Source organism: Pituophis catenifer, unplaced genomic scaffold (genome assembly GCF_029215685.1).
Source record: "Pituophis catenifer annectens isolate HBS135680 unplaced genomic scaffold, rPitCat1.0.hap2 SCAF_2, whole genome shotgun sequence".
NCBI lineage: Eukaryota > Metazoa > Chordata > Lepidosauria > Squamata > Colubridae > Pituophis > Pituophis catenifer.
This window is the reverse complement of record NW_027256882.1, coordinates 171,680,560-171,695,436: the sequence shown is the minus strand read 5'-3', so window position 1 is coordinate 171,695,436 and position 14,877 is coordinate 171,680,560. Positions and strand designations below refer to the sequence as shown.

Below are 14,877 nucleotides of genomic sequence, written 5' to 3'. Positions count from 1 at the left end.
TAAACAGTTTAAAAACAATTTAAAACTATTAAGAAACCCTCCCCCGCATCAGTCGAGGCTACAAAACAACCAGGTCTTCAAATCACAGCGGAAGGAGCAAAGGTCAGGGGCCATCCGGAGCTCCAAAGGAAGTTGGTTCCAAAGGGTGGGTGCGCCCACAGAGAAAGCTCTCCCCCTGGGGGTCACCAGCCGACATTGTCTGGCCGACAGCACCCTGAGGAGGCCCTGTCTGTGGGAACGCACCGGGCGATTGGAGATTGTTGCTGGCTGCAGGAGGTCCGACAAGTATCCCGGGCCTAGGCCATGAAGGGCTTTATAGGTGATAACCAACACCTTGAACCTCACCCGAAGGGCAACCGGTAGCCAATGCAGGTCATGCAGGAGGGGTGTAACATGGGAGTGTCGGGACACTCCCATCACAACCCATGCGGCCGCATTCTGCACCAGTTGAAGCCTTCGAGTGGTTTTCAAGGGCAGCCCTAGGTAGAGAGCGTTGCATTCATTTGAACAATCTTGATTCCTAATTTCTTGCACCTGAAACATACTGGAGAATCTGACATGGTTGCACAATGAATTCATGCATTCTAGGAATTTGCAACTCTTAACAGTATTCTTTATTCAATGCTTTCCTGAAACACAATCTTAAATTCCATTAATGTAAATTAATTTTTAATTGAATTGAAGCAAGTTTGTGCCTGCAGGACTACTTCACCTCAAATTTTGTCTGTTTATCTATCTAGTAAGATCTACCATGTTTGGCATATTTCACATCCAATCTATTTAACAGTACAATAATATATTTTGTATCCCAGAAAGCAGGAATCTGTCCTCATTCTTTGAGATCTACACAGCCCCAACATTACTCTCTCTTAAAAGACCTAGAACCCCTTTCTGCTTCCTCATTACTGGGCCTCAGTGACATCACTTCTGAATTGGTATCATTGTTACAAATGGTTGTGTATCTCGCACCTCCCCATGACAACCTCTATGTGATTTTAAAGTGTTCTCATTCATCTTAACCATTATAAGCTGTGTTCAGAGAAATAGAATAGAAATAGCTAAACAAATCCATATCCGATTTCAGCTCAGTTTCCAGTATAGAAGTTAAAATTATTTTATTTATTTATTTATTGGTTCGATTTATATGCTGCCCTTCTCCGGAGACTCAGGGAGGCTTACAATGCGTTAAGCAATAGCCTTCATACTTTTGTATATACCTGCTTAGTAGGACTTTCCCCCCCCCCAAGTGGTGTTCTTTTTTATACAAAGTCAGCTTATTACCCCCACAATCCGGGTCCTCATTTTACCTACCTCAGAAGGATGGAAGGCTGAGTCAACCTTGAGCCTGGTGAGATTTGAACTTGCAGTAATTGCAGGCAGCTGGTGTTACTTAACAGTGCTTTAGTCTGCTGCGCCACCAAGGCTCTTAAATTAGTTCCTTCTTTTCCCATTTCACCTTCTTTTTAGCCACGAGTTCTATTCTATTCTCTTGTTTGTTGTAGATATTCTTTAGATTTTCGAAATATGAGCAGGAGATACTATTACACTTATTTATGTTCCACCTTTTATTGTGTCCAATAAAATCCTCTCTCTACCAGCCTGCAACCTTGGGGACTTTCCATGCTTTTCTTAATTCATAAAGGAAGTTACCATGAGGAAATTCAGTTGGGTTTTTTCAGTTATCACATCCTGTCTTTGGTCAGGATTTTTTTCCAACTTTGAGAAATTTTTTAAGAGTTCTCCTTCCCTCAAAATAACTCCCTTCATCATGCCATATTAAAGATATACAATAGACCCAGGTTGTGGCAACAAATACCTTGAAGTCTCTCAGCTCAAGAAGCATATTATGGAAGAGAACTGGCAAAGATAAATAGCTGACATATCAAACTTATTGGAAAATCCTCAAGGGGAATTTAAAATCAGATCAAGAGTGTAATGAATAGCAGATGGATATAATTGTCAATGATTTTCCCATTTACAGTCATTGAAAGATTTAAAATAGATTTTAAAAAAGGCATAGTATAAAGCAGAGAGCTAGAATTTGAAATATAATTGTGTTTTGATGATGAACATGAACTGTAATTATAAAAATGTGCAAACTTGTTGATATTTGAAGCAGAGGAAGAACAAGTTAAAGAATACATGATAAAATGGACTAAGAATTTTGGTTATACAGATAATCAGTAGGAAAATACACGGTCAAAAAGGTTGAATTCACATTATAGCAATAGCACTTAGACTCATACACCACTTCATGATGCTTTTACAGCCCTCTCTAAGCGGTTTACAAAGTCAGCATATTGCCCCCAACAATCTGGAGTATCATGTAACTTTAGAAAGTAAAAATATATTACTTATATAACATTTTTCTTCGTTTTGTTTTTCCTCAACTTTTTTCTTTGTTTATATTTTTTGCCCTCTTTGCTTTATTCTTTTTCTTTCTTTTTCTTTTCTTTTCATTAGTTTGTATTAGTTTTTATCTTCTTGTTTAATACTTTGAATAAAAATTATATACGCAAAAGGAAACAAATTGCATTTCCCTGGTGCAGTAGACCACTGCAGAAACAGCATGGTGGAGAATGGGGTGTTTTAGGAGACTGAATATAAATCAAATAGTCATTCTATTTAAATATAATGTAAGCAGAGCAGCTAGTTTGGAATAATGGTTAAGGCACCAAACTAGAAACCAGGACATGGTGAGTTCTGGTCCCACCTTAGGTACCTAGTCAGCTGGATGACTTTGGAGCAGTCTTCCTCTGACTTGTTAACTACATCCTGGAACTGATAATGCACTGACTAAACTAGATTTAACAGAATAACATTATACTTTGAAAGAAGGTAAAATGAGGACTTTGGAACAGCATAAATCACAATAATTTGGCCTGTATAATTTAATCTGCTAACATTACTTGTTACTTGTTTGGATACTCTTGTGAGAAACAGACTCACCAGTCAGAAATTTGACAGGGTCATGAAGCACATGAAGCAGCAAGCGGTTTACTGCATGTAAATACTTCCTAGCAAGAACGGATGGCTAGTAGATAGGGACACTGAGTAATACATTTCTCCAACTTTTTATTCCCTCCAGCCCAAACCACAAATCCCTCCCTGCAGCCCCCTTTGACAAAGACCACAGGGTTGCAATCTTCCCAGAATGACTGTTTCTCCATGAATCTCCCCATACTTAATCTGTTTCCTCACCTTTTCCCAGTTCCCCTTTTTCCAGACTACCTTTTGTCTCTTTTTTATTTCTTAACCTTTCTTGTTTCCTTACAATCCTTGCAGCAGGGATGAAATCCAGCAGGTTCTGACAGGTTCTGGAGAACCGGTAGTGGAAATTTTGAGTAGTTCAGGGAACCTGCTAATATCACCTCTGGCTGGCCCCAGATTGGGTTGGGAATGGAGATTTTGCAATATCCTTCCCCCAGGAGTGGGGTGGGAATGGAGATTTTGCAATATCCTTCCCCTGCCATGCTACCAAGCCATTCCCACCAAGCCACCCCATGCCCACTGTTATGTATGTAATTTGTGTGGGAAATTCAAATGTACAGTGAATTCTGATTGGTTCTTGGTCGCCTCTGAAAAGTATATAAAGAGGGCTGTTGCCTGTGTTCCTTTGCTGAAGTCTCACCCTGAATTAAAGAGCTGTTGTCACTAGCCTGCTTGTGCCTCTCGTTATTCCCGTGCTACAACATTGGCAACGAAGGTGGGATTGAGGCCACAAGAGGCAATTCAAAAAGAGCTCTGAGTTTCAGCCAGGGTGACTAGCAAACATGGAGACACGGCATGTCTGCCTACGTTCCGCCAAAACCCTTCGACCTGACCCGAGAGAAGTGGGGATCGTATCTGACCAGGTTCGAGTGCTCCCTGGAAGTGAGCGAAATGCAAGGGCTCTCGGCGAACAGAAAAAGGGCCCTGTTCTTAAGCCACTGCGGGCTAGACTTATTCGAGATGGCCGAATCCCTCTGTGAGCCAACCCCAGTCCAGACGGTTCCCTGGGACGTCCTTCAGGCCAACCTGAGAGCCCACTACGCTCCAGTTCCATCCAAATTTGTACAGCGCTACAAACTCCGGCAACGAGTTCGAAAAGAAGGAGAGCCGGACAGCGCTTATGTGGCCACGCTTCGAAAAGCTGCAACGCATTGTGACTACAGAGACGTAGACGACGCACTGCTTGAACAATTGATTTGTGGGGGTTCGAGATACCCGGTTACAAAGGCGTCTTCTAGCCAAGCCAGACCTAACACTAGCCGGCGCGCTAGATGAAGCCCGAGCACACGAGGCATCAACGAAAGCATCGGAAGCGCTGCAGCGACCAAATTCAAGCAAAGACAGGCCGAAAACAGCCCCCATCTACAGAGAAGAGGTGCGAACCAGCACAGAGGAAGAGTTGGACGAGGACGTCTTCCATACAGAAAAGAAATTGAGTGAACAAAGCCGCCACCACGAGCACTGCCCTAGCTGTGGCGGGGATCACGAGAGACAATCGTGTAAATACAGAGAAGCCATTTGCAGGCGTTGCGACAGGAAAGGCCACTTAGCACGAGTTTGCAGAGCTCAATTTCCGCGTAGTCGAAGGCCACGTGACTACCGCGACCAATCAGAACCGGCTCGTTCAAAACAGCCAATCAAAGATGACGGCGCGAGAAAACAGCACGAACCTCAAAAGCGGGAGACCTACAGCACGAGAATCGGCCAAGCCAGCACAACCGACGATGAGAAAGTCTACACGAAAGTAGAAATCGATGGCAGACCGTGCGAAATGGAAATCGACACCGGATCTACGTTATCGATCATGTCCTGGTCAACATTCAAGGCGCTCCTCCCCAAGTTCCAGAAAACCCAGCTGTCCCATCAGAAGATCCGCCTCCTCGACTACCAGGGAAACCGAGTTTCCGTTGAAGGTGTGGGCACGTTCCGGGTCACCTACGGCGAGTTCCAGAAAGAGCTGCCCCTGACCGTCGTTAGCAAGCCCCTACCATGTCTACTGGGCATGAAATGGTTCCGAGCCCTCGGCATGGGCTTCACGGGCGTTCACAGCATCAGCGGACCATCCCTCAAAGAAACCCTTCTCCACGAGTTTCGGGACGTTTTCGAAGAGACTCTAGGCAAGTATGTGGGGACCCCAATATCCTTTAATTTAGACCCCAATGTAGCGCCAATCAGACTGAAAGCAAGACGAGTTCCCTTTGCTTTAAAACCCAAAATTGATGCGGAGCTCGACAAGCTCATTAAGCAAGGGGTGCTAATTCCCGTAGATCATGCTAAGTGGGAAACCCCAATAGTCACGCCAGTCAAATCGGACGGTTCAATTAGAATTTGCGCTAAGTATAAGTGTTCGATTAACAAGGCGTTGCAGCAGAGCGCCTATCTGGTTCCGATAGTCCACCATCTACTACACTCCCTGGGGCCTGGCAAGCTATTCACAAAACTAGACCTTGCGCAGGTGTACCAGCAACTGCCTGTAGATGACGCTACGGCAGAATTACAGACAATAGTAACTCACAGAGGTGCCTTTAAATGCACCAGACTTCAATTTGGGGTCAGCATCGCCCCTGGCTATTTCAGAGCACAATGGAGTGCCTTCTACAAGGCCTCCCAGGCGTCGTCCCATATTTCGACGATGTTTTGATTAGTGGCCAAGATGAGACGCAGTTAGGCCAGAGGGTTAGACAAGTCCTAACCAGATTCAGAGAAGCAGGACTTAAACTCAAACGGGCAAAATGCAAAATAGCGGTTCCATCAGTGGAATTCTTAGGTTACCGAATCGACGGCACAGGCATTCACCCCACAGAAAGCAAAGTCAGGGCTATCCAAAGCGCGCCCACCCCCAAGTCAAAGTCCGAACTGCAAGCCTTCCTGGGCCTTCTCAATTTCTATACGATGTTTTTGAAACACAAAGCCACCGTTGCGGAGCCTCTGCACAGGCTCCTTGGAAAAAACGTTCCGTGGGTTTGGGGCAAATGAGAAGCGGCCGCATTCAACGCAGTAAAGAGACTTTTGTCTGAGGACAGTTTCCTTATACAATACAATTCTGAACTACCTCTAGTGTTGGTCTGTGACGCTTCCCCCTTTGGCGTAGGCACGGTTTTAAGCCATAGACTGCCGAATGGGTTAGAGGCGCCCATCGCCTATTACTCTCGCACTTTGTCTAGTGCTGAAAGGAACTATAGCCAGCTAGATAGGGAGGCATTAGCGGCTGTAGCTGGGGTCAAAAAATTTCACAAGTATTTGTTTGGCCGCTCCTTTGAACTTGTTACAGACCACCAGCCTCTTTTGGGACTTTTGGCTGGAGATAAACTGATCCCGGCTGCTCTTTCCCCCCGGATGACCAGATGGTCCATTTTCTTAGCTGCATATTCTTACAGACTGATCCACCGGCCGGGCAAAACTTTAGGACATGCTGACGCCCTCAGCCGATGCCCCTTGCCCGAATTGTTGGACGACCCGACCCCGGTTTTACTTATTGACGTTGTTTCCCCAGGTCCCATTTCTTCAAACAAGGTGGCAAGGGCTTCTGCCAGAGACTCTGTTTTGCGCACTGTAATGGGCTGGGTAACGAGGGGTTGGCCTACCAAGGTGGACGGTGGTGACTTTCAATTGTACTTTAACAAAAAAAATGAACTGTCAATGTTGGGGGGTTGCTTGTTGTGGGGAGACAGGGTGGTCGTTCCTTCGCGTTTAAGGCACAGGGTTCTAGAAATGCTGCATGAGGGACACCCTGGTATTGTTCGCATGAAAGGCCTAGCTCGTAGCTATGTTTGGTGGCCACATCTTGACCAAGATGTCACTGAGTGGGTAGGGAACTGTAGGCCCTGCCAGGAGTCCCACCCAGATCCTCCCATAGCTCCCGTTCGGGAATGGGAAAAACCAAAGGGTCTGTGGGGGAGGATTCACACTGATTTCGCTGGCCCGTTCCACGGTCAGAATTTTCTTATCATTGTAGATGCATATTCTAAGTGGCTCGAAATTGCTTTAATGCCATCTACCACTTCTGAGGCCGTAATCAAAGTACTCAGAAAACTATTCGCAACACACGGGTTGCCGGACACCCTGGTATCTGATAATGGGCCCCAATTCACGGCACTCTATTTGAGGGCTATCTAGCTGAATTAGGCATTAGACATGCATTATCCGCTCCTTTTCATCTGGCTTCAAATGGCCTTGTAGAAAGATTTGTAAGAACGGCCAAAGAAGCTCTTTCCCGGCTTGATGCAGGGGACTGGCAGGCTAGAATAGATGAGTTCTTAGCGGTACAGCACGCCACCCCGTGCCCCACCTCGGGCCGCAGCCCAGCCGAGCTCTTAATGGGCCGAAAGCTAAGATGCATCCTCGACCGACTGCATCCCAATTACTCCTCTGATAGCTTCAAGGGGGAAGGGGGAGGACTAAGACAATTCCAAGTTGGAGCACCAGTTTTTGCTAGAAACTACACCAATGGGCCCTTATGGGTAGAGGGAACCATCGTAGGAATTACTGGTCCAAAGTCATACACAGTGGATATAGGGCATGCTAAAATCTGGAGGAGACACATAGATCAATTGCGTAAACGTTTACAAAACGAAAACTCATGTCCTAACTATCAAGGTATTTCTGACACAGCTACCTCAAGCCCGAGTAAACCGGAATACTTATCTGGAAACCCAGAGTTCCAGCGCTGCCCCAGCGAGTCGACACTCCCAGCCGGAGATAGCCACACCTCCGGAGAAATCCAGGAGGTTCCATTGGCAGAGCCGGGAGAGACGGGAGGTCCCTCCGACCGGCTCAACGCCTCGCCAACAACTGAACTGCGCAGGTCAACCAGGATTAAGACACGCCCTGGTCACCTGCGTGATTTTGTATGTAAATATGTAAATAGATAGAATAAGTGCCTTCTGGGAGTGGAGGGGTGTTATGTATGTATCTAATTTGTGCAGGAAATTCAAATGTACAGTGAATTCTGATTGGTTCTTGGTCGCCTCTGAAAAGTATATAAAGAGGGCTGTTGCCTGTGTTCCTTTGCTGAAGTCTCACCCTTAATTAAAGAGCTGTTGTCACTAGCCTGCTTGTGCCTCTCATTATTCCCGCGCTACAACACCCACCAAGCCATGCCCACAGAACCGGTAGTAAAAAAAATTGGATTTCACCACTGCCATGCAGCATAAATATAATAAATTGAGGCAAGCGGTTAATTAATTTCTCCACTATATATTAGACTTGTGTGATTAAAACTGTTAACTAATCTGCTTGCCCAAGCTGACTCGCTTATCAGAATAGCAGACCCTTCCTGTTTTCCAGTCTTGAACTTTTTACCTTTAATGTCCCAATGTCCTACTGAACTTTTAAATCCACATCTCTCAAAAAATGCTTTCTTTGCAAAAACAACACTATCTCCACCAATTTCTTGCACTCTGGTATCTGCCAGGACAATGGATTGTAGTAAGATAGCCACCAGATTCTAAATTCAGACATCAGTTATACTGTACAGCAAAAAACAAGCTGTACAGTATAACTGGAGGTACATCCTGGATATTGTCTGGCCTTGACTGCCAATTTAGAATTTTCATGTAACAGTTTCAAGATAGTTTACTAATATTGTATAAAGAGATGCATCAGGATCTCTATTATGTGATGCCAAGTTTTGAACCAGTGATGTATTTGGTTACACAGTTCTCCCCTGCCATAGGAAAGATTAATAGCCAGTTCAGTTATGTGAGAATAATGAAGGATGAAATGAAAATGGCAAAATGCAGAATATTCATTTTATTGAACATTTTCAAGCAATATTTGAAGAGTTTAAAAGAGATTGAAAATCATCATTTGTATGCAAAGAAACTTGTTCTTCCCAACTTCTGGGGTACACGCATCACATCGAATTGTGAAAGATTGGTTATACGGTATAAGAAGTAGTATCATTTTCATGACAGGAGGAGGAAGGGAAATGCAGAAGAGAAATGCAGGATCATCCATCTCAGAGCTGGCAGCCACGAGTCCATTCTGACAGATCTCTTCCTTTGCAGTGGTTCCTCCAGGCAACCCTAGAAGTAAGAAGAAGAATATTGCATGTCTTTCCAAACCACATGCAGGAGTGGTTTGTTTGATTATGTAAATCTACTTCAAGAGTAACAGAATAAGAAGAACAGAATTGAAAGGGACCTTGGAGGTTTTCTGGTCCAACTCCCCCCTGGCCCCCGCTCAAGCAGGAGACAGAAATTTCCAAGTGAGTTAGTGGCAACTATCTTTCATTCATCTTTCTTATTTATTGATTGATAAAGTTCCTTTGCTGGTTTGTCAATGAATTCCTTTTCTCCAGGCTAAAATCCAACACTTTTTTTCTTTTAGCTAAAATACTCCTGACTTTCTATTTGTCACAATAAAGCCTATATGACCAGTAATGCCCAAGAGATACTTTGGTTCCCACATATCCTAGGTAGCGTCTATACTAGCTAGAGCTAAAGGGAGTTCCCATCCAAAGTCTTTGGTGATCACCAGAGGGCTCACAAAATCCTACCCCATATCCTAGAATCCCTCAGAAAGGCATACAGCAAAATAACTTTTAAATTATTCTTAAGTTTTGACCACATAATAGCATTATTGTTTGGTTCTACATTCCCAGCTTAACAGTTTTCCATCTAACCATTTGCTGCTGCAGCCCCCTTTCCTATTCAATTTAGGATTGGAGGCTTCACAAATAGCTCTCCCTGTTTCTCTCACTGCATTCTTTATCTACCAGTTCTCTGATCCTGTGGAGCTCCTTCATGGGATCAGAGTCCTGGTGTTTAAAAGGCCATCTACCAAATTCTTCTGCTACTTGCCCCAACTTGGTACCAAACCCCAATGCTGAACTTGTGATAAAAGATTTTAAAACAAGGGAGAAGCACAAAAGTGGATAATGGATGGGAAATTACTGGGAAGAAATTATCCAGCTATAATAGGTATCAACAAACCCCTCTAGCAAGAAAAATACACATTTCCATATTCAGAAATTGTATTTTACCATCAAGGTTAAAAGTTGTACAATAATGTAAAGAAAGATAATTAACTTTCAAGACAATTCAATTGCTACCCAACATTACAAGTGGAAGGTGTTAATGAAAGATTGACTTACCAGGCATCCATCTTTTGGGGATCACGCACAATTCTCTTAGCACAAATAATATCATCTGTGATGTCATCATTTAAGAAAGCTGCCAGGAAAGACAAATTAAAATATGTTCCAACCCAGATGTTTCAAAAAAATTTCCAAAGACTTGCATAATATTACTATTTAAGGCAGTTTCTTACCCAAGCGGCATTTTAGTTGTAGAACCTCAAAATTTATTATGTAAAGCATTCACTTCTTTAACAGTGTAAGCTACTTTTTATACAGCTGGTGTAGAGCATGAAATGACATTTCTCAACCTCTAAGTGTGTAGAGTAACAGGTCTGAAAAGTGTAGAACACTGGGAATCTGTTTTCCTTCTGGAGCTGAATATGCAGACTTCCCGACAGTCTTTCTGCACTCTTGGATAGGAGTGAGAGAAGAATTGTCTCACCAAAGTCCAAGAACCAGATTTTTCTGACAAAGGACAGAGAACACTGGATCAGGTTCCTTGCTAGTTGAAGTTCTACGGCTGCCTTTAACTTGTGCCTCTGGGCAAGACATTGACTAATGTTGTGGTGGGTGGTGTTTGGAGGCACAAAGTGAGATATGGCTGTGAAAAGGAAGTTAAAAGACTTGTGAGAATTTGGGAAATGGAGTACAAAGTGGAGGAGCAGATTGAGAAAGGCTAAGAGGCCAACAGAAAATATGGTGGCTAGATACCATCACAGGTAACCCAAGCAGGAACTTGAAACTACTTTGAGAGACAGAATGATTTAATGCCAAACTTCATGAAGCACTGGACAAAATTGAACAAGTACAAAGAGCAATAAAGGAGAAGAAGGACTAAAACCCTAACAGTTCTCCTAACAACTCTTGTATTCCTTCATCAAGATAATTTCTTCCCTACACTAGGTGTCTTACCACTGCAAGGCTTATGACAGCCATTAGCTGTAGGGCCCTGGTTATTGTTGCACCACCAGCGGCTGTTTATCTGGAAAATCCCATAGTCGCGACTGCCATCCGTGTTTGGTGGCCCCACAGCTTGGGTGTTGTATCTGCTCTCATGATAGGCCATACAGATCCCTGGAAGAGAGCAAACAGGGAAAGGAGTATAAAAGGTTATTGTTATAAGTGAAAAGTTATCCTGGTTTCTTACACAGAATATTTAACCATCTTCAATCATTCTTCCCTCAACCAAGGAAGGACCCACGGACCCATTCCTCTTGAAAACCTGAACCAGGCTAAAACAGAGAGATAGAAAAAGTAAACTCACAGTCACCCAATTTGTAGCCGTGATATCCTTCCATCCCCTGCCTTTTCAGAAGTGAAGCCAGTTCACATTTGGTAAATACTTTGGCTTCATTGGCTGCAATGAGGAGGAAGAGGAGAGTGAGCAATAGGGCCTTCATTGCTGCAGCTTCTCAGAGGAGGATGTCTGACTTCTCCAGTGCGGCTACTGGATTTTATAGTCACAGCTTGTGAAAGTGGAAACTCAGGAGAGATTGACAACAAAGTATGTGGCAATAGTAATTCCCAAAGTTGAAGCAATAACGGATCAGAAGAGGGTCTTGAGGAGAAAGAGGAAGAAAAAAAATATTTTTAACTCTCATTTTTAATTACATAAGAAGCTAAACCAATTTTTTAAAAAGAGTGAGAAAAGCATTTTTAGCTCCCTGAGAGATCCTGGGTCAAAGGGAATGACGTGCCAAAAATGAACAAGTGATGGTTCCAATTGCATGATTGAAGACCCATCGTTTTTTATGTGTTTTGCATGCGACATATGTGAAAAAGGAAGAGGGCTTTTATTGTGTGGTGACTGCTGCCTTCTTGATTTTTTGGGACCCCCATCCCAAAGACATTCCTCTCTCTCATTTGGTTGTGATTTCTGTCTGGTTGTTTCAATACAACTCTAGTTTCAGTGCATATTTTTTGGTCTCATGAAGTTTGCGGAGAAATGCAACATACTGAAATTACTCAGAGAACTGTATTATTTCAGTTTGGTTTTATTGCCTTATTATCCTCCTTGAGGGCATATAAAGAGGGAGAGGGAGAAAGATGAGGATGAGGCTCTAGTTTTGTATTTTCTGCTCTTATAGGAGAATCTGACATGGATGCACAATGAATTCATACCTTCTAGCAACTTCTAGTCACTCTTAACAGGATGCTTTATTAAAAACTTTCTGAAACATGATCTTGAATTCTTTTAATTTAAAATTTAATTTAATTTGTTTGGCTTGTGGCCATGGTGAGAGATATATTTTTTTCTCCATCATGATCTGAAATTGCTGAATTCTGCAACCGGGTTTTGTAAATTATTCACGGTATGGGTCACTACAGTGAACTCTACACAGGCTGTCCCGGAAGGCTATCCAGAAGCCAGATCTGGTCCGGAAGTGGGCAGCAGAGGCAGGAATGGGGTTAGTTAATTGCCACTTGGTTTCTGGGGGAATTCAAGGTACTGGTTTTTATCTGCAAAAACTCTATGTGGTCACAGGATGCCTCATCTCCAATTTTATCTGTCTATCTAATAATATCTAACAGGATTGGCATATTTCAGATCTGACCCTGCACCTATTAACAGTGGTGTCCCCAAGGCAGCATTTTAGGATCCACACCAGTGGTGGGATTCAAAATTTTTTACTACCAGTTCTATGGGCATGGCTTGGTGGGCATGACTTAGTGGGCGTGGCAGGGAAGGGTACTGTAAAATCTCCATTCCCTCCCCACTCCAGGGGAAGGTTACTGCAAAATCCCCATTTCCTCCTGATCAGCTGGGACTAGGGAGGCAGAGAATAGATGGGGGCGGGGCCAGTCAGAGGTGGTATTTACTGGTTCTCCGAACTACTCAAAATTTCCACTACCAGTTCTCCAGAACTGGTCAGAACCTGCTGAATACCACCTCTGACCCACAATCTTTATACTTTACATAAATGATCTTTGCGATCATATTGTAAGCAACTGCATTCTCTTCGCTGATGATATAAAACTATTCAACACCACCAACAATGCTGCTGCCCTACAAAGAGACCTTGACTGGTCAAACAATTGGCAACTCCAAATCTCAACCAACAAATGTTGTGCCTTACACATTGGCAAAAAAAATCAGAACACCAAATACAAGCTGGGTGGACATGAGCTCGTAGATGACCCTCACTCAGGACATCGTCATGTCCCAGTTTTGACCATCTGCGCATCTGCAGAAGCATGCACATCTGCAAGCCAGTAGAAAAGGTAAGTACATTTCAACCCTGCTCCACATTTTTTACAACCTATTCGGCCGAGTAAAAGTAAAAAAAAAAAGGCTCTGATGATTGCGCGCCACAGCTGTGATCGTCGGAGCTTTTTATTTACCTTTTAAAAGCATTTTTACTACCGGTTCCGGAGAACTGGTAGTAAAAAAATGCCTAAATAGTAAAAAAAAAGTTCCAAGGATCAGCTGAGTGATGTGCGATCTTTGGAACTTTTTTTTTTTTACTTTTTAAAGCATTTTTAACTACCGGTTCTGAAGAACCAGTAGTAAAAAATGTTAACCAGTAGCCTTTTTTACTACCGGTTTGGGTGAATCGGACTGAACAGGAAGCATTTCACTCCTGCTTATACCACCAGGCTTGAAATTTTGGGCTTAGGCAACTTAGAACTATGCCGCCTTCAGTCTGACGTAAGCGTAGTGCACAAAATTATCTGCTACAATGTCCTACCTATTAATGATTACTTAAGCTTCAAACACAATAATACACAAGCACACAATAGATAGATACAAACAATAGATACAAACTTAAGGTAAACAACTCCAAACTCGATTGCAGAAAATACGACTCCAAATACAGATTTGGAGGTCTTTGGGAACAAAATGAGGCTACATTTGGCCAGTGGTGGATTGTTACCGGTTCTCCCCGGTTCTTGTGAACCGGTAGTGGAAATTTTGAGTAGTTTAGAGAACCGTTAAATATCACCTCTGCCTGGCCCCGCCCCCAATCTATTCGCTGCCTCCTGAGTCCCAGCTGATCGGCTAGAAGGAAAAAATCAGGGCTCACTTGACAAAGAAGAGAAAAAAAAAACAAGACACCTTAGTTTTAAATTGAGAAGCCAAGAAGCCTCCCAACTGATCGGCTAGAACCGATCCACTCTTTGTAAACCGCTCGGTGGTGGTAGATTGGCAATTGAGGCCAAGCTGCCTGAAAGCGGTTTCCGATGCTCTCGGTGGTGGCAGAGTGGCAAAAAACTGTTTAAACTCTTGCTATGGCACTTCAAAGGGCTGCCCTACAGCTGATCAGTGGTAAAAGGCAGTGTGGTGGTAGACCAGTATGCTTCAAAAACAAATGGGTAGACCGGTACGGCTCTGCAAGCAGTTTAAAAGCCTGGTAAACCAGTACCTCTGCTAAATCCTAAATAATCGTTTGTCACATGACCATCAAACCGCGCCCACAAAATAAGCCACACCCACAGAACCGGTAGTAAAAAAGTTTAGAACCCACCCCTGCATTTGGCTATGGGAAATTAAGATTGAAGACATATCTAGTTCTGCTGAAATTAACAGCTGAATCCTCCTTACGCTGGGTCCTTGAAATATAGATTAGCTTGGCCCTCAGTTCTCACTAGAATGCAGTACAGCAAATCCCATTGAGTGAAATCTCAAAAAGGAATCTGCATTCTTTCTAGTTGAAATTATTACAGACTGGAAGATTTTACAGATTGAATCTTGCTTAGTATTCTCCAAGTATCTGCATGTGCAGGTATCACAGATGGACAATGACTACATCCTGGAACTGAGGAGGCACAGAATAGATTAGATTTAACAGAAAAGCATATCCAGA

General features: G+C 43.4%; 1 protein-coding gene across 1 annotated transcript; it reads right to left on the bottom strand.

Annotated features, from left to right (window-relative positions):
- Positions 1-8,840: 8,840 nt before the first annotated feature.
- LOC139310821 (lysozyme C, milk isozyme-like) lies at positions 8,841-11,472 on the bottom strand. The gene is made up of 4 exons (XM_070935051.1): positions 11,337-11,472; positions 10,985-11,146; positions 10,088-10,166; positions 8,841-9,017 (listed from the first exon to the last, which is right to left on the bottom strand). Exons 1-4 carry the CDS (start codon positions 11,470-11,472, stop codon positions 8,951-8,953), a joined length of 444 nt encoding a protein of 147 aa, XP_070791152.1. The 3' UTR covers positions 8,841-8,950.
- Between the last annotated feature and the right edge of the window lie 3,405 nt (positions 11,473-14,877).

Coding starts and splice junctions, on each gene's coding strand:
- LOC139310821 (XM_070935051.1), bottom strand. CDS start 11,472: ATGAAGGCCCTATTGCTCACTCTCCTCTTCCTCCTCATTGCAGCCAAT. Junction 11,147..11,336: donor CGGCTACAAATTGGGTGACT/GTGAGTTTACTT, acceptor GCTCTCTTCCAG/GGATCTGTATGGCCTATCAT. Junction 10,167..10,984: donor CTGTCATAAGCCTTGCAGTG/GTAAGACACCTA, acceptor CTTTCCTGGCAG/CTTTCTTAAATGATGACATC.